Source organism: Talpa europaea, assembly GCF_964194135.1.
Source record: "Talpa europaea genome assembly, chromosome: 9".
Taxonomy (NCBI): Eukaryota; Metazoa; Chordata; class Mammalia; order Eulipotyphla; family Talpidae; genus Talpa; species Talpa europaea.
In genome coordinates, this window is record NC_140076.1 from 95608338 (window position 1) to 95626154 (window position 17817).

The window sequence follows — 17817 nt, forward strand, 5'->3', positions numbered from 1 at the left end:
ATTCAGACTGGGAATGTCTCTAATTAGCACCAAGGAACAGACTCTCTCTTGCTAAGAGAAAGCTCTGCACCGGCCAGGTTTTAATGCATGTTAACTGGCCCTCCCACAAGCTTATGTTACAGAAATCGAGAAGTTCTTTCCTACCTTTGCAAGCACCAAAGGACAAAATAAATAAACCAAAACCCCCAAACTCCCAGCAACAGAGAAAATTCCAGCAACTCCTCAGAGATAAGGCAGGACAGAGGGCAAATTCCGAAGGCAACGGCGTCTGTGAAGTGACATTTAAGCAGAGCTCACCAGGAGTGGCCAGACTTCATGGCCCAGAACTGGCCTGGAATGCTACCTGGCAGAGCTCACACCTCCGCTGCCAGCCAACCAGCGGGCCTGACGTCAGGGAGGTATGGGGGCCCCACAGGGCAGTGGGCTGGGCACAGTGAGCCTACCCCACCCCCACGTTTAGACTTTTCGGGACCTGATGTCTGTGCCCTGCATGGCTGGCTCACGGACTTCAGAGACATCCTCAGTTTTCACTGTAAAAAATGTATGTATTTAAAATCTGAGTTGCTGAGGGCAGACCTCCTGGCACCCTCCTATGCAGGTCAAACTCACCCTGGCCATCCATAAAATAAACTTCCCGTTCATCAGTTAAACAGCTAAACCCCATTCCCCAAAGAAACAGAAGAAAAGGCGCCCTTTGATATTTGAAAAAGGGTCTCAAGTCCAATCTTATTACCATGAAAGAGAGATTTTCTAGATATCAGTTCCTGCCTCCCTGCCTGCAACTTCCCTGGGTCCTGGGTCTACTGCCCAGTAAACCATAATAATTAACACTTCCCGGCGCTTGCTGCATGCTGGCTCCAAGACGTTGGCTTATCTCATTTACCTGCTGAATCATCACGCTCTGTTGACTCACTCACCCCCATGGCCCCATCATTCAGGTGAAAAAGCGAGGCGCAGAGAAGGAAGCCGCTTGCCCCGGGGAACCAGCCCTGGAGCCCAGGCAGGTGGTGCCGTGGCCGCGTGCTTGCTAACATCTGCCCGAGCGTCCTGGCAGCACAGCTGTGACCCGTGTTACTCAGAGTCTTGTATTTGCTTCCAAATTTTTAAAGTCTAGACATGACAGTTCAGGACATTTCCTCGTGATCCAGGGAGGAAACCAGTGAGTGGAATAAAGCAGGTTTAAGCGTGTGAGCTTAGAAGCCAGGGCGGAGGGGAGCTATGTCGCCAAGAAGCGGGGGGCTGGTCTTCCTTCTACCTGAGCCCCCTCCTCCCTGCTCGCCGCTCCTGCACAGCAGAGGACACGCACAGGGCTCTCAGCTGCCCGCGTGACGTGTACATAGCGTGTCACTGACAGTGACCATCAGGGCCCCACCCGGACACCCCACTCTCGGAACTCTGCACCCCATGCTCCAAGGTTCAGACCACAGCCCCCAGGCTCTCCTGGCTGAGAACTCTGGTCTATTTTCGCTGTGCACCCAGCCCCAATCTAAGCCGCCAGGCCTAACTTCCCTCCTGAACCCCCAAACCGTTACTGGACACTGGCACTCAGCAAGCCCACATCCCATCTGGGAACAGCAGCTGTCTTTCCTCCGAACTCTACCTTCTGTCTGACACCCAGAGTGTCTGACACTCCCCAGAGTCCTGGAACCCCGGCCCCTGGGCCACCTCTCCCCGCCCTGGTCTACCCACGTTCTTGACCTGCGAGCACTCCGTCTTCCAGCACCTCGCTCTCCTCACCCCTCCTGCCCAGCACGCCTGCATTCTGCTCTGAGGGCACCCTGTCGCCATGTCCAGCCTCCAAGGCCCCTCAGACCGTAAGCCTGGCATTAAGGCCACACTCATGTTCATGCTACACCCGCTCCCCGCACTCCCTCCCTTTGCAGCCTCTGGCCAATGTCCCCTGCCCCGCAGACCAGCCGCAGCCCCCCCTCCTTCTCAGAGCCTCTCCCGGCCTGCCAGACCTCTCTCCTACGTCACCACTTGTTTTGGGATCAACTCAATTGGGAACTGGCCCTGCGCTGCCTCGTGACAGCTGATCCACAGCACCGGGTGTTTCCAGTTACCCGTGTTCATCGTCCCCTCTGCTGCCGGGCAAGCTGCCTGAGCCTGGGCACACCCCGGGCGCCCCTCACAGCCCTGCACCCCCGGGGAGGCCCTGACTCACCTGAGGAGGTTTCCCCTGGACGAGCTCTGCTCTCGGGCCTGGGCACTGCCCATGGTGAGGCTCAGCCTCTTGGCGATGTCGGGCCTCCCCTCTGCCAGGCTGCCGTCCCAGGCCCTGCCGGGGGAGGTCCCGTAGCGCTCCTCCAAGCACCGCAGGGGCACCGTCCTGTTGATGGGCTGGAAAATGATGGCTCCGCTCTGCTGGGAGATGGGCCTGCGGTTGCCCACGTAGCAGCGCACCAGGCCGGGGATGGAGTCGAAGCTCTCCATCTCGAACTGGTACTGCACGCGGCTGTAGGCCTCGCTGAGCCGCAGGACCGTCCGGCTGATCTTGAAGTGCTGAGCGAGGTTCTTCCACTGGCAGGTCAGGACAAAGTTTCCGGGGCTGGACAGAGAGTCCCGAACCAGGAAGTCGCCGTCTCGCTGCACGAGGCTTTCTGACACCTTTGGGACAAATGGCAAATGAGGCGTGGAAAGGGCAGGTTTATGTTCCTTTCAAAAGATGCATTTCTCCCTACTTGTCTGGGCCAAGAGAAGACATGTTTCTTCTCCCCGAGTTGGCTCATTATTTTTTCAACATCAAAATCTCAGAAGACCCATTTGCTTATTTAGGAACTATTTTCTGACTGCCTACTATGTGCCAGGGGGCACCAAGCTTACAGCAGTGACAGGCAGATGAGCGTCCCTCCACCATGGAGCTTCTATTTTGAGCAGAGCGTGTCTGCCTGAGTGAGGCTGTGTAAGCAACAAACACGGTACGTCAGGCGTTGTAAAATTAAGGTAAAGTCGGGGAGGGAGATAAGAAATGCTTGAGAGGGCCTCCCTGGTGGTGCGAGGGGTTAAGCACCGCACTATGAAGCAATCTGCGGCCTCTGCAACATGAGTTCAATCCCCGGCTGCCCAGGGAGCAACCCACATGGCAGAGCAGACCTCTCTTGTCTTGCCCGCTGCTCCCCTCAGCAGTGTATTTCAGCCAATCTGCCTGTTCTGTTCCCCACTCTGTCTCTGGTGAATCCTCCCTGCATCTTCTGGCCTGTACCCCAGCTGTTGTATGCACAAATAAATCTTAAAAAAAAAGAAGTGCTTGTGACTGTCTTTTGAATAGGGCGGTTAGAGAATGTTAGGAGAAGATGGTATTTACGCAGGCCTGGAGGATAGAAACTGACAGAAAATAACAGGAAGATTTGTCTTTGGTGGGTCTGAGCCCCGCCCCCCACCTCCAGCTCGAGCAGTCACCATAGTGCTCTCCTGACCAGCAACTCTCCAGGCCTGGTGGGACGGAGGAGGGGCCCACAGCCAGGTGGAGGCCAGACACAAATGTGGGTTCTGGCACAGAGATTACTCTCCAAAGACCTGGGACCAAGTCAGCTGGGTGTCTCATCCCACCAAGTTATCAGGGGGATTAGGCGCTCGCACACATGGCTCTCCAGCGACGCTCAACTACGGCAAAAGGAGATTGTGTACGTGCAGCAGCCAGACAGCCTGGATTTGCATCCTGCTTTGCTGTGTGACTTTGGACAAGTTATATCATCTCTTTGTGGCTTGGTTACGTCATCTGTCAGCAGGGGTAATGATACTACCTACAGAGCCTGCGCTTGAGGTTTAATGGAGGAACGTGTTAGCGCTAATGAGTGTTATGACAGCGTTCAGTCACACAATCTGGGGACGACATCTAGCTGGAAATTTACCCTCATGGCAAGTGGGAAACAAACGCAACGATCACAATAAGAAGAATGGTGGTGACAAGCCATTGGTTTTATAAACTTTGACAATTTTCCCCCCAAATTCCAACATTTGATGAGATAGAACAGTATGCTAAGCATGGTTACTTTAAAATTGCATCTTTGCTTTAAAAATGTTTTCACACAGAAATTCCATTTCTTGGAATTGAGCCTGAGGAAATACTTGCAGGTAAGAACATAGTCGTTATCTTAAAGGATGTTTGTCAGAGTGTCCAAGAAATAGCGGTGTGTGCATGGAATGGACATCCACACAATGTAGGGTGGTGTAGAGGAATATTTTATAAGAGGAGAATATTATTAAGTGAAGAAAGTGGGCTACCAACAGCACATGCAGCACAGTCTCACATTTGATTTCAAAAAGGCTGGGACGGTAGATATCAAATGCTTATAGTGATTATCTCCAGGAGGGAAACTTATGGGCGAGAGTTTAATTTCCTTTTTTTTTTTTTTTTGCTCTCTGTATTTTTTATAACTAAGATTAAACTAATAAAAAGAAGGGAAAAAAAATCAGACTATGGGTTATTTCTTTTGACAGTGCTGGAACATCTGCTACATGAAAAGAAATAATTCACACTATGAAGCCCCCCCCACATCTCCTCTCCCCCCACCATGTTGTCTTGGGTGCATGTCCAGATCAGGTTACCAGAAAAATGTAAGGGAAATTCTGCACCTCCCTTCTGCACTTAGCTATCTTTCCAATTGCTAGACCATTAAATAAGAAACACAGCAGTCACCCAAATGCAATCATCCAAAGTACATTCTAGGCCACGAGCTGGGTCACTGCTTACTTCCTCCTCTTCTCCATCTCAGGCCAGAGGGCCATGGAGGGGGAGGGAAAGAGAATGAATAATCCCCCTCCCCCCAGGCACAGGTGGCCAGGTTGTTCCAGGCATCACCTGCCCTGCTGGCAGCCTCACTTCCCCTGAAATGAAGCCACGGCCTTAAAGGAGAATCAAGGGTGTGGGGCTGCAGCAGCTGGTCCCGAGTTCAGTGACCTGAACTACAGCCTCGTCCTCTGGTTGCCACCCTGCGGCGGCATCTCCTGTCCCTTCTGGGTGCTCAGACCACAACACACTTACTTTCCCTTCTTCCACTCAGTGGCACGTGGAGACATGCTTTGGATGCTTGACTGTGGCTCCTCCCAAGGTCTCCTCAGAGGTAGGCCTATAGGAGGTCACGGCCGGCTACTTGTTAGTGCTTGTTTTTGGCTCAACTAGGACTTGCTCCTATGCAGCCATGGCACGTGAGCCTGCAAGGTCACCCATCTAGGTGTCGCCTGAGAACAGCCAGGTGTGCGGGGAAGGGGCAGGTACCTGTCGGGGGATGCGGCCGTGGTACCAGGCGTGGCTGCGCAGGTCCTCGCTGCTCAGCAGCAGTTCCTCCTCCAGCTCCTTCTTCAGCCTCTCGGGGGTCCGGTCTGCAATATGCCGCTCCTTGGAGAACTGCAACAGAGAAACAGAGACAACAGTCACCTCCACCCAGGCCAGACCTGCCAGCTGGGGCGGATTGTCCTGCAGTTGGCCGCTTTGCTAATCAATCACTGTATGCCAAGACCCATCCAGGGAGGGGAGTCTGGATAATGATTATAATAGACTGTGACCTTACATTTCTCTGGCCCTAACTGTGGAGTAACAATGTCACCTGCACGCGGGAATATGATAGGAGAGTCAGCCAAGCTGCTCCTTTCTTCAGTCTACTCAGGCAGCAGCTGGAAACATGGGGATTGGACAGAAGGTGCCGCAGAGCTGTGCAGGGCAGGAGGCACAGTGAGGTCCCGGGAAGCTTCCTTGACAACTGCAGAACTGTCCTGGGAAGTGAGCATGAACCGCATAGCAGCCCCCAGCTGGGCCTAGGTCGGAGGCCTGTAGGACACTGCTGCCCAGTGCGGTCCCTGGTGGTGGTGGGCCTGGAGCTCCTTGCTACAGACAAACTCAGCCCAGGGAGCTATTTTAAAACAACCAGACAGAGAGATTTTCGGTCTCTTGAACCTGAAAGTAGAAAGTTAAGCAAGAGTATTCTGTATGTCTTTTTTTAGAGGATTTCTTTTTATTTATTTATTTATTTTATTTATTCATTCATTCATTTGTTTGTTTGTTTGTTTTTTGTTTACACATGCACTGGGTACAGTCAGAAGCGCGGGAGGGTGAGAGAATTCACCAGAGCCAGAGCGGGGAGCAGAGCAGGCAGAAGGACCGAAGTACACTGCTGAGGGGAGCAGCAGGCGGCAGGAGAGGTCTGCGCGCCATGTGGGACCCTCCTCCGGTGGCCGGGGAGCAGCCGGGGATTGAACCGGCGCCGCAGAGGCCGCGGGCAGCTTCGCAACCCAGCGCTCAACCGCTGCGCCACCAGGGAGGCCCGTGTATGTCTTTTTAATCTCATTTTTCTCAAAATACTGGTCCATCCCCTCAGGCAGTTTGAGAACCACCGAGCCAGGTCACAGCGTCGGCCAGGCCAGTTCTGGGTGGGCCATGCTGGCCCCGGGTTCAGTAGAGCCCACACCACCACACGTGACCTGAACTTGGATGCCTGCCCGCTTCCCAGCGAAACAGGCTCAGGGACCGTGGCTGAAGGTCACCTGAGCAGGAAAAGGCCCTGTTCTGTGTTTTGCCAAGTTCGCAGCTTGGCCTCAAAAGCCAGTAGGAACCACAAAATCATTCCTGATCACAGCTTTCTGATCACCACAAGGAACAAGCCTCAACTCCTTCTCTACCAAAGAAAACGCACAGATTTTGCAGCTGGAGTCTTAATCCTTGTGTCTTCGGAGATGGTGGCCCTTGCGGGAGCTGCTGCAAGGACTCAGGACTGCTTTCAAGGCGAGGTGCTGACTTTCTAATTGCTGGTTCCCTCCCCACCCCTCTTCTCCTGAGGCACGCACTGGGGAGTGTTTGATGAGCTGACTATCTATCAAAGAGATGCCTTGTTGGCTGCCCAAGATGCCTGCAGACAGTAGCAGCGCTGTCTGACACCATCTGCTCCCGTCATTAATTATGTACAGGTACGTCGGAAGACAGTTCATTGGAAAGACTTGGATAGAGAATGTAGATCGTCAACCAGGCCACATTTGCTGTTAGTATAATTGTCTGTCTTGCCTCATGCTAAATTCTAAGTTTCGTGAGAGCAGAAACCCATCTGCCTTCTTCCTTTCCCACTGTCCCCAAGCAGTGTGTGAACACACAAGTCACTCAGTTTACACCAAGTGAACAAATACCTCAAGATGAGGAATGGAACATGACATTTTTTAGTTATGGAGAGTCTCCTTTTCTCTCTCTAATTCTCCTTTTCCCTCTCAAATAGGCTTCAAATTTGAAGGCTTAGGTTAGCTTGCAACACAGCTAAAGGATGGACACACCTTAATCTCCCTCTCATCCAAGGAGAGGTAGTCACATGACTAAGTTCTGGCCAAGGTACTACAATGTTGGTGGGATGTCTTAGCTGAGATGTGATGTGATAGCTGGAGCTGCAGAATCTATTCTGGACCATGAGGCAGCAGCCACACCACCAGGAATGGGTGAATGGGAGGCCCAGAAGTGCCTGCATTTCTCATTACTGTTATTACTGCCGACACACCCGTCCTAAATTGCCCACCTCCAGGTCTTTCATGTGATCTGACTTATTTAAGCCTTAATTTTGGGTCTTCTAGTCACTGGCCACTGAGCTAAATCCTAACCAATACAGTGACTCTAGTCCCTATCTTGTTACTCTGGCAGTTAGTATACATGTAGCCTAACTCTCTCTGCTATGCCCTGGGTCATTTCTTGGTCTGACCTCTGAAACTACAGAAGTCAGCAGGCCCTATTTTCTGTCCATGGAAACTACTCACATAAATTAAATGAGTTATTCCCCTGTTTCTTTCTGCATTCTCCTTCCTCTCTGATACCCAATATTCAAGACTACTTCTACCACCCTACCTCTTTCTTATAAACTGTAAGGTTTTTTTTTAAAAAATCATTTTATATACAATAATATTTCACTCCAAGTTTGACATAATACTGTTTAGCAAAAATACAGAATCAGTTATCTTGTTACTTCTGTCCTAACTCCTCAGAGGGAAACGCACAATCACTGCTCTCCCCATGTGGACTCTGGAGAGGGGGCCGCAGAGGGAAATACCCAGAGAGGAGAGGAAAGGAGATCAGGAACACATAATATGTGGAAAGTTAGGAGCTACATAATTGCTTAGATTTCTATTTTTAAAGGCGAGAAGGGGAAGACACAGGGAGGAGAAGAAGATGAGAGGGGGCAGAGAAAGGAAGGGGGAGACAGACCCAGAGCCAGCAAGCAGTTGCCAAGTGTGCACCACGTCGAGCCTGAGAGGGCCAGGCTCTACTGCGTCAGAAACAGTTACACTAGCTGCTGGAACTCCTGTCTCAGCAAGTGAGGGGGACGGTGTGTCCCAAAGAGCTGAAGACGGCAATGTGAAAGCCATCCAACGTGTGGTTGCCCTTGTGATTAATTATCTGGGATGGAGCCTTCTAGAACGCTTTTAATGAAACATATCAACACAACTTTTATTTTTTCTTCTCAAGTGCCTGTATTTTATGAGAACTTGAGCTTGTCAACTATGATAATGCTGCTATAGATAATAACTTTAATGGGTTGTCAACCCTGTGGTTGCTGAGGGGTGACTACATAAGAAAATTTGGCAAAACATATTTCTGAGAGCCCCGGAATTGGCATCTGTGTTCCTTAGGGACCAGGAATGAAATTCCTGCTTCTAGGATGGGTCAATGCCGCTCCCATGTGGGACACTGACAGAATTCTGTTGGCTTCCCCCAAAACAACCAAACAGTGCTCACTGTGTAGCTTTCTGCTGCCACATGGGAAGAATTTGAACTCTTCCCTGAAATGCAGTCATTTCAATCACAGCCGAGGCCAGCTTTTAGGTCATGGCTATAAAATTATTTCTAGTAGTTTAAGGACATAACAGCATCTCAGCAAAGGCTTTACTCCATCTTTGCAGTCATCAGTGTCCTCTGAAATCCTGATGGATTCTACTGTTTCCCTAAGAATCCTCTTGCCTTTCCTCAGACTATACTCTGAGGAAAGGTAGAAAAATTCTTACGTAACAGTCACAGGCACTGTTATTTTTGTGCACAGCCCAGAATGAAGTACAAAAAGACACATGTGATCTGTCTTGTCCTTGCACACCCACAGATTCCAATCTTGGGAAAATGAAGAGGCTACAAGGATATCACTCAATCCATTCTAGCTCCTGCAGTCATTGCTCCTAGCTCACATTCGCCAACTCTTTTGCACTTGTTACTGTAGATATCTTCTTAAGTCAATACTCCTGAAAAACTGGCTGGACCAAGTCATTCTCAATGCCTGTGTTGGCAAAGGACAGCGGGCACCTGGGACAGCGGGCATCTGAGACAGAGGTCAGCGTGACCCCCCAAGCATGGAAAACCCACATGTGTTCTGTAAGGAAGTTTACACTGAGTGGAAGCACAGGACTCAAGGGCCCTTTGGATTTTATGTTCTTCAACAGCCAGACAGAGACAGCAAGAAAACTCAAGAATAAGTGATCTCTCACACAAATGCTATGTTAATAGTGACGTTATAGGAATACAACTTTTTCTCTGATTTCAAATTATCTATTCACCCCTGACTTTTGACTTCCTGTTTGTTTCCCAGCCTTCTGGTCTTGGATTGGGGGTGGGAGTGGGGTTGGGGGGTAGGAGAAGCAGGGAAGGCTTAAGATGGAGACAGAGTTGGGTCCGCAGCTCCAGCAGGGGCTCTAGGCTCCAGCCCTCCTGAATGCCACCCCACACAGCAGCTGGGGTGCACCCTTGGAGGAAGGAAAACTGCAAGGCTTTGGACCAAGAACATTCTGCCCACAGGTCTTGCCAGGTACATTCCAGGGACCAAATCCTCCGATGGCCACCAGAAGAGAAAGATGCAGGTAGGACCCACATCTCCTACTGCAAGTCATGAATTTGATGCACCAGAAATCCGGAAGTGGTTCTTTATTTGGGAGTGGGTATAAGGAAAGAACACAGATGTACTTGCATGAGGCAAGGAAGGGTTAGAAAGTACTATGTCATGGTTACCCATTCACGTGGCTTCCCTTCTAACACTTCATCAGCATTGACGTCTGAGATGAGAGGCAGGTAGATTGTTAACTAGGGCAAAGGTAGGGGGTGGAGGAGTCCCACACTTTTCCATCAAATTGAAGTTCAGTTAGAAAATTCATAAGTTACTAAAATTATCACTTTTCTTGAAAATCTGAGTTTAGCTACATCTTTCCTATCACCAGCATTTTAATAACCCTGACTTGTGGCTGTGCCTGAGCCAGGGCCCTGTAGGACCCCTTCCTTCCTTTCTCTTCTAGCAGTTAAGTTTAATGCATGGCCACCTGACACAGGCTGCCCAAGGCTTTAGGCGGTAATTTTGTTCCTTTTGAGGATGTTGATAGCATTAGCGGGCAGTGCCGTTTTAAAATGACAATGAAGAAGATGGCAACTATCCCAGCAAGGTCATCCTTAGCCCCGTGGCTGCCTGCCTGCCTCCTGCTTGGACCTGAGAATGAAGAAATCCACCCCATGCTCCCTGCACTTCTTTTCTAAATAATCTTCCTTTTCTCGCCACGCAGGACATGGACCTTTCGAGAGGTAACTCCTATAGTTCTCCTGAGGGGCTGCCTCTCCCTAATGAAAAGCTTCCTTTGTAAAAACAATTTTGTGGTTCAGGGTTTGGCTTTAGCATCAAGCATAGGACCTGGATAGGTCAGGAATATGATGTCAACAGACGTTAGAGCAGCGTTTAAAGAACACGGGCAGGCCACCTCCCTCGTCCGGTGCTCTGTGCCACAGGTCCCTATGCAACTGCCTAGTGGCAAGGCTGCAAAACAGGACTAATAACATGTGATGCTATTAAGGATGAAACAAATCTGTATCTGTGAAGCACTAAGAACAGACCCCGGCACACAGCACTGGCTTGTTTACTGGTTAACAGAGGCTCAGAATGCTGTTCATCTTGTTTGATAAAACAAACTTCACATTTGGGGTGTTTAAGATCTGATGCTAGGAGGCCTGGGTAGGTGTCTGGGAAGGAAGCAGTTAAGGCAAGCAGCCGGGTGCCTGTGTGGATGCCAGCTGGCCGCCTGGACAGGTTTCCTCAATCTTCTGGAGAAACCTAGCTGCCTGCCCCCATGCCTCGCACCTCTAGTCCAGTTACAAGGACAGGACCAGTCCTAGCTTGCTGAGACAGGCTCCAGAAATCACGCACCTCACTCTGAATCTGGAATGAATGTCTCTGCTGTCCCACACGCCCCTGGCAAGTCTGGTCTTGACAGGCCAGAATAGCCGGAGCCTGGGAGATGGTTGGAAAACACATTCTAGAGGTGCAGAGCCAGCAACACGGACGTGCTGGGAACCTCGATTAACACGGAAACCCACATTTCAACAGTTCTCCGAGAAAGAAAAAGCTGTTCCAGTCCGGGAGGAATGGAAGTCGGGGCCTTGTCTTGAAATGGCTGAGGCATTAAAGCCTGCATTTCAAATCAGGCATAACAATGGGCTGGACCTAAGGAGGTTAGGTTCCTAAATCCAGGGATGAGGGAGGGTGTGCACGCAGGCATCTGTGGGAAAGCCCAGAGGAGGCTGCGGACACTATTTGCATGTAGGAGACAGTAGAGAGGATTAGAAAAAGATGGCATCTGCATTATAATTAATATTTATTTTACTCTGTCCCTGCCTGTAAGAAAAGCTGCCCAGTTTGAATAGAATTTTAAATTGTATAAATCACCAGGAAAGATCTTGTCCCCAGGCCCAAGAGCTGAGGGGGGGAATAGGAGGACTTCAGAGGCGCCAGTTTGTGGCGCAGTTTGCCAACTGTGGGCTGCGAGCCAGGGATGCTGGTCCCGGCCCTAGCCTCAGTTTCCTCCGGACCACACACAGCCAGAGAGGCAGTTTAACAAGCCCCTGATCTCTGGAGACGCCCTGCCTGAGCTCATCCCTGCCTCTCCTGCGCTGTGGTCCGAGCAAGTCACCCCACCTTTGTCCTTTGGTTTTCTCCTGTGCCACGAGAAAGGTCACCATGACCCCATGTGAAGTCTGGAGGAGGAAGAAGAGAACAGGGGTCAGGGTTGGCCCTTGAGGATAGAACTTGAGAACAGGATGGGTATTTCGGGCATTTGAGTTAAGAGTCATTGGTTTGGGTTGGATGAAGGTCTGGTTGGGGAGGCAGGGGCTGAAGCATGCAAGGGTACAAAAGCGGCCTGCAATACATATGGTGTTATATCTACGTGTGTGTGCACAACGCTGCCTTGCTAACTGCTAGCAGAGACTTACAATGCTGCTGACCTGGTTTTATAAAATACACACACTCCCCCTTACCCCTCCTCCCCCAGGGACAGCTTCATCTCCCTCGAAGCACATGGATCAGACTCCACTTTCCTGGCCATTGCTGGCTGATCCAGATAATGTCCCTGACTCACATGGGCCTAATCAGTTCTCCCTGGGAGTTTTCTAGGTGGAATTGTGTGAAGAAAATATTTTGTTCGCTCCGGTGACAGTGTCATGAGACTTGGTATGGAGGCAGCTTCACCTCATGTTTCCTGCCAGGAGGATCAGAGTGGGCTGGGAGAATGAAATCAGCAAGCAAAGGGGAGATGTCAGGAGAGCAAAGTGCCTGGGGCATGCCCATCCCCAGGTGCTGTTGACGTCACCCAGTACACACCCCTGTAACCTCAGCTAGTTCGCACTAGACTCCAGTCCCCTGTGGCCCCAGGGGACCTGATCTTGGAAGGCTGGTTCTGCAGGCTCAGGGGTTAACCCTTCACACTCCAGTTAGTGAGAGTCATTGCAAGTCTCTGCCCTGGAAGGTAACAGGTACAAAAAGATGCTTTTAGACAGATCGATGTGGCTGCAGCGAGCGGAATGGATTGGATGGGGCTGGGGCTGGGGGCACCAGGCCAAGTTCAGCATCTTTTTAAAAATGTGCTGATGGTGCCCGAATCTCCATCTTGTCCTTTGGTGCCACAGTAGGGATATTTACCCGACTCCACTGCAGAGCTTGGATGTCAACACGATTAAGTTGAACTCATCTTCTCTGTGAAGCCTGGTCTTCTCCCCCTTTCTCAGTCACTGGCACCTCCTCTGCCCTCATTACCCAAACAGGAATCCTCGGAATTGGCTGTCACTGACTTAGAAAGTCCTGATTCTACCTCTTACCAATATCTATTCTGACCCCCACCTGAGGTTAACCTGGTTTTGTGTTTCCCTGACCTCTGCAAAAGCCTCTTTTTTTTTTTTTTTAAAGATTTATTTATTTATGCAAACAAGAGCTGGGGTACAGGCCAGAGATGCAGGGGTGAGAGGATTCACCAGAGACAGAGAGGGGAACAGAACAGGCAGACTGACTGAAATACACTGCTGAGGGGAGCAGCGGACAAGACAGGAGAGGTCTGCCGCGCCATGTGGGTTGCTCCCTGGCTGGCTGGGGATCAAACTCGTGCTGCAGAGGCTGTGGATTGCTTCATAGTGCGGTGCTTAAGCCCTTGCACCACCAGGGAGGCCCCTGCAAGAGCCTCTTAATGACTTCTCTATGCCCATTCTTTGGTCCTACAACCCACTACCCACAATGCCACAGACTTAACCCCCCCTGGCCCAAAGCCACTTGTCATGCCGCTGCTAGGGCAGACCTGGGATCCAGCCCCACCCCAAATGGATGGGTTCCTTATGCTTACTTTTCACTTTCAGGCATGCATCAGACCTGGTCACGGGGTGGGGGGTGGGTCCAGAACCCCATTCTGCCCTGCCTCATCCCTGAATTTTGAGCACATTCCTTTAAGTTGCAGAGAGCTGAGCCACCTGCATTGTCATACACTGACACCACCTGCAGGGATCTGGGTCTGAATCTGCCAGAAGGCCCCAATCGCACATGGGCTGTGGACCCTATGTGGGGGATGCCCTGAATCTGCAGAAACAACCTGTAGAGGCTCGGTTGTGGGGAGACAGGCAAGGCCACTGCCATCATACAAGGTGGGGCTTGAGTTCAGCAGATTTGGAGCCCTGGAGTTTCTTAGGACTTTATTTTGGTCCACAGGTAGCTAAGGCCTGGGGAAATATTGATTCTGTTCCCAAGGGCCCACAGTTACCTACAAATAAAGCCCAGACTTCTTAAGATAGGTCTTTTTCCATTGTGGTCCTAAGGCCTTCTTCCTGTACACAGATGGGGAACCTGGTCACATGGTCATGGTTCCCTGTACACAAGGTCCCTTCTGCCCCTCATCCAGGCCTCTGCTGCGTGGCCCCTCAGACAGCATGACCAGTGTGCAGAGATGCCAGACTGTGCATCCTGGCTGGGGGAGGGGGAGAGTTCTGGGAGGAGTTGCAGGAGGCAGGCAGGGGCCTTGAAGTCACGATGAATAGGTCTGATTTTATCTAGAGAGACTAGGACTCACTAATGGATTCTACACAGTGGGGCCAGGCAGTCTACCTGGCACAGGTTCTCCAAGGGCAGAGGATGCCTTATCTGCTTTGGGCTCCCAGAGCCCAGCAACCAGCAGGTACCCCGTCAGCACTAACTGGCCAGGACCAAACTTGCCTTCTTGCCATCCACGTGGTGGATTCCTTATCACTGGTGGGGAGAAGACAGTTGGGAGATTAACCTTGACCACCTTTCTAGACTTCTCCAGTTTGTGCCTGTATGTTCCTGGGGGTTAAAGTCCCACTTCCCAGGACCACCTGACCTCACGCAGGTAAAGCCCAGCGCCATGTCTGGCACACAGTAGGCACTCATTAGAAACAACGTGGGATTTGATTCCTTCTTCAAAGCTGACTTGTTGCCACAAAATGCAAAGTTACTTCACTAAGGAGTTATTTTAGAAATCCATGAGACGTTTCTAGAAATATCTTGAGAAGCTCAAATTTCAAACTACCGATTTCTACTTAAGCATAGGTTTGCTTATTCTGCTTATTTAGTTTCAAGTCAACAGTTCCTGAGGTTCTGAGTAGCGCTAAATGGTTCTACCTATGCAGGTGAAGCCGCCCACCTGACAGAGGGCCCCACCCTGGCAGCAAGCACTCATCTCGCTAATAAAAAGCACAGGCTCCCCCAGGGCCAGAGAACACAAGAAAGTTTCCTGTTTTGCACAGGCTGAGCGGTCCTCGCATAGAGATCACGTGCCCTTCAGGGTCTTGGATGCTTCATCACCTGCACTGTTTAATTTTAAAAATTGCAGTGATTTTCTAGTCCTCCATTCTATGATCAGGATGGCAATTTACATGCTTGAAATTCAAAAAGGGGGGAGGAAATGGAAAGAGGCAGCAGGAGGGAGGGAGAGAGGGTAGAGAGGGAGGGAGCATGCTTGGGGAGACTCTATCCTGGCTAGAGCTCAGGGCACCTCCCCCAGAATGCTACAGGGCTTGCAAACAAATACTTCCTTTCTTCTGCCCTGGACAGGTTTATTCAGTTGCGGGAAAGGTCAAAGCACTTCAGGCTTCTAGTCAAGCTGTGCCAAACAATTCCACAGATCACATTTTTCTAGAAATTATGATTGCAAGCAAAAATATAAGCCTGGCTGGTGTTCTGGACTATCATGTAAAGCTTGTCTAGTTTCTGAGCCAAGCCTGGGTCCTCTGATGAGGTCAGGGTGGGAAGCCTCAGGGGCTCTGCCATGATTTGCCACCAGGTGGCCCAGAAAGAAAACCTGGCATCTCAGATCCACCGTGCTGCAGCACAAAGCCCAGGGCGTCACAGACATGCGAAGACATGGACCCTCTCCCCTGGAAAAGTCATGTTCTCTAAACCAGGACATAACTGTCAAGTCTTGCTGAGGCTGCTGCTTCTAGGATCACCGTGCAAGTAATCCACCCTGCCTTCTGCTGAACTTCAAACAGTGAACAGGTTTATAAGCAAGTTCCAAAGTACATCAAGGACTTCGAGAGAACCAATTGGTAAATTTGCCATTGAAAATCTGCCTTAATGATCATGAACGCACAGAATGAATAAATCTCAGCGACTTCTGCCACTCTTACTCTGCTCACAGGTTGAAAAATAAAAATCCAGTTCCTCACAAGTTTCAAACACAAAAACTTTTAGGAAAACACTCCAATTTTCACTCTGAGACAGAAAGGAAGGAAAGGGGGTGTCACGTGTGTAAATCCTAAAGCTCTGCAATGCAGCAGGAAATGGGTTCTCTGTTCATCTTTTATTGGTACTTGCTGGCTTTGTGTGTGCCTAAAAATATTTTATTATAATCCAAAAATAAATGAAGGCAGGCTTAAAATGATTAATCCAACTTTTCTGGGAGGTGCTAGGCTAGATAAGTGCAGAGTCTTAGGCTGTAACTGTGACTAAAGTCAAAGCCTTTTCTGCAGTAAGCAGTTAGCTTTGTAACTAAAAATCCGGGGCTGGGTGGGTGGGGAATCAAATTTTATAGCTCTTGCTTGGTAGAAAAAGCAAATGGTGGCATATGGACAAGTGGGTACTTCAGCTGGGTGCAGTCAGTGGCGGGCGCACACAGGGTCTGGCCATTGGCTCCAGAATCTACAGCACAGCGGCCCTACAGCTAAGGAGTTGCCCATCACACACAGTGACAATTTCTGTATTGATTATCAGAGTTGCCCGGGGGCAGCCAGTGTGCAAAGGAGAGCGCACAGGGTCTAATTCACTCAAAGGCATGGTACGGGGCCAGAGGCCCTGACTGTTCCTGAGGCCTTGGCCTTTATGTGCTGAGCTTCTGACAAATAGGGACCTTTCAGGAAAGCAGCCTCTGAAGGCCGTTTCCTAACCCACAGTTAGCCAGAGTTCTGCAGCACTAACCAGGGGGTCGATTTAAATTCAAGAGCTTGACCCACACTAGACCATTGTGCCTTCAGCTATGCACAGGGACCCACCCAGAACCTGCTGTGCCAGGCAGCCACAGCCTCCTCCCCCATGAGATCTAAGGGGAGCAACCAGGGGATAAGAAAGATGCCGTGGCCTGATAGAGGCTGCAATCCCGCTGAGAAGACAGAAAGTCTTTCGAATGTACATGTCACAGGTTGTTTTGCTGAAGTTCTCAATCCTACCTGAGGTCAGCAAGGGTTTCTGACTCCTGAGGAAGGAATCAGTAACAGATTTCATAAAAATCCCAGTAAGTTTCAGTGTCTGAAAAACTTCCATCAGTGTGATGTTAATGCTGAAGTACCCAGATGATACAAATCTCTCTTCCAAATCCTAGAAAGAATCTCATCTTCAGCACAGATTCCACAGATGGGTTTTGATGCCATTTTGCCATTCTGTAATTAAATCTGTGTAACTTATCACACTTTATGCCAGATTCTCACTCCAGTGCCATTAAAAACTGCTTTGCAATTTGCTGTTAGATGAAGGTGCCTCTTTTTCCTGTATATGTGATTTTCCATTTCACAGACAGATGATGATACTGTACCTAGTACAGACAGGAAAATGCTATCAACCCCCTCCCCCTACTCAAATCCAAGAGATTTCATTTTACTCATTGAAATGCTTATCAACTGCTTACGAATTAAAAGAGGCTCTGAAACCATCAACAGGAAATATGAAGAGGGTTATCTGTGAAATTTTCTTGCATATCAAGGTTCTGAGAAATTCCCATTAAAATTCTGCCCTATGTGTGTGTAAATGAAAGAGACTACTTTAATTTTAATTTGTGCAGACTGGGGCCTATAGCTGCATACCCTCTAAGCAGGCAACAGTAACTTAATCCTCCATGCCAAACTAATTATATCAGAAGCATTCTGATCGGGACCCACAGCTCCCTTTGATGTTAAACTCCTGTTGCTTTTAATCCCCAATCATTTCCCAGGCAAGGTTTCCTCTACAACATCCCATCCTGCTGGATCAGGAAGCTGTTGCTTTTGAAACTCAGTTTTATTTTGATGAAACACCAGGGACTGAAAATTATTTTCACTGAAGGAGACTGCTTTCGGTCTGAAAACTGCAG

The 17817-nt window shown here is 49.9% G+C and overlaps 1 protein-coding gene across 5 annotated transcripts in view; it reads right to left on the reverse strand.

Annotated features, from left to right (window-relative positions):
- The window catches only part of BCAR3 (BCAR3 adaptor protein, NSP family member), a gene marked incomplete at both ends in the record, with an annotated part of 103446 nt that overhangs the window by 15731 nt on the left and 69898 nt on the right, over nt 1-17817 (reverse strand). For 3 of the 5 annotated variants that reach the window (XM_084243083.1, XM_084243086.1, XM_084243085.1), the window contains 2 exons: nt 2165-2607; nt 5219-5347. In XM_084243083.1, coding sequence (XP_084099209.1) covers nt 2165-2607; nt 5219-5347 — 572 coding nt within the window. The remainder of the gene's footprint in view (nt 1-2164; nt 2608-5218; nt 5348-17817) is intronic. The other 2 variants (XM_084243082.1, XM_084243084.1) reach the window with 1 other exon arrangement.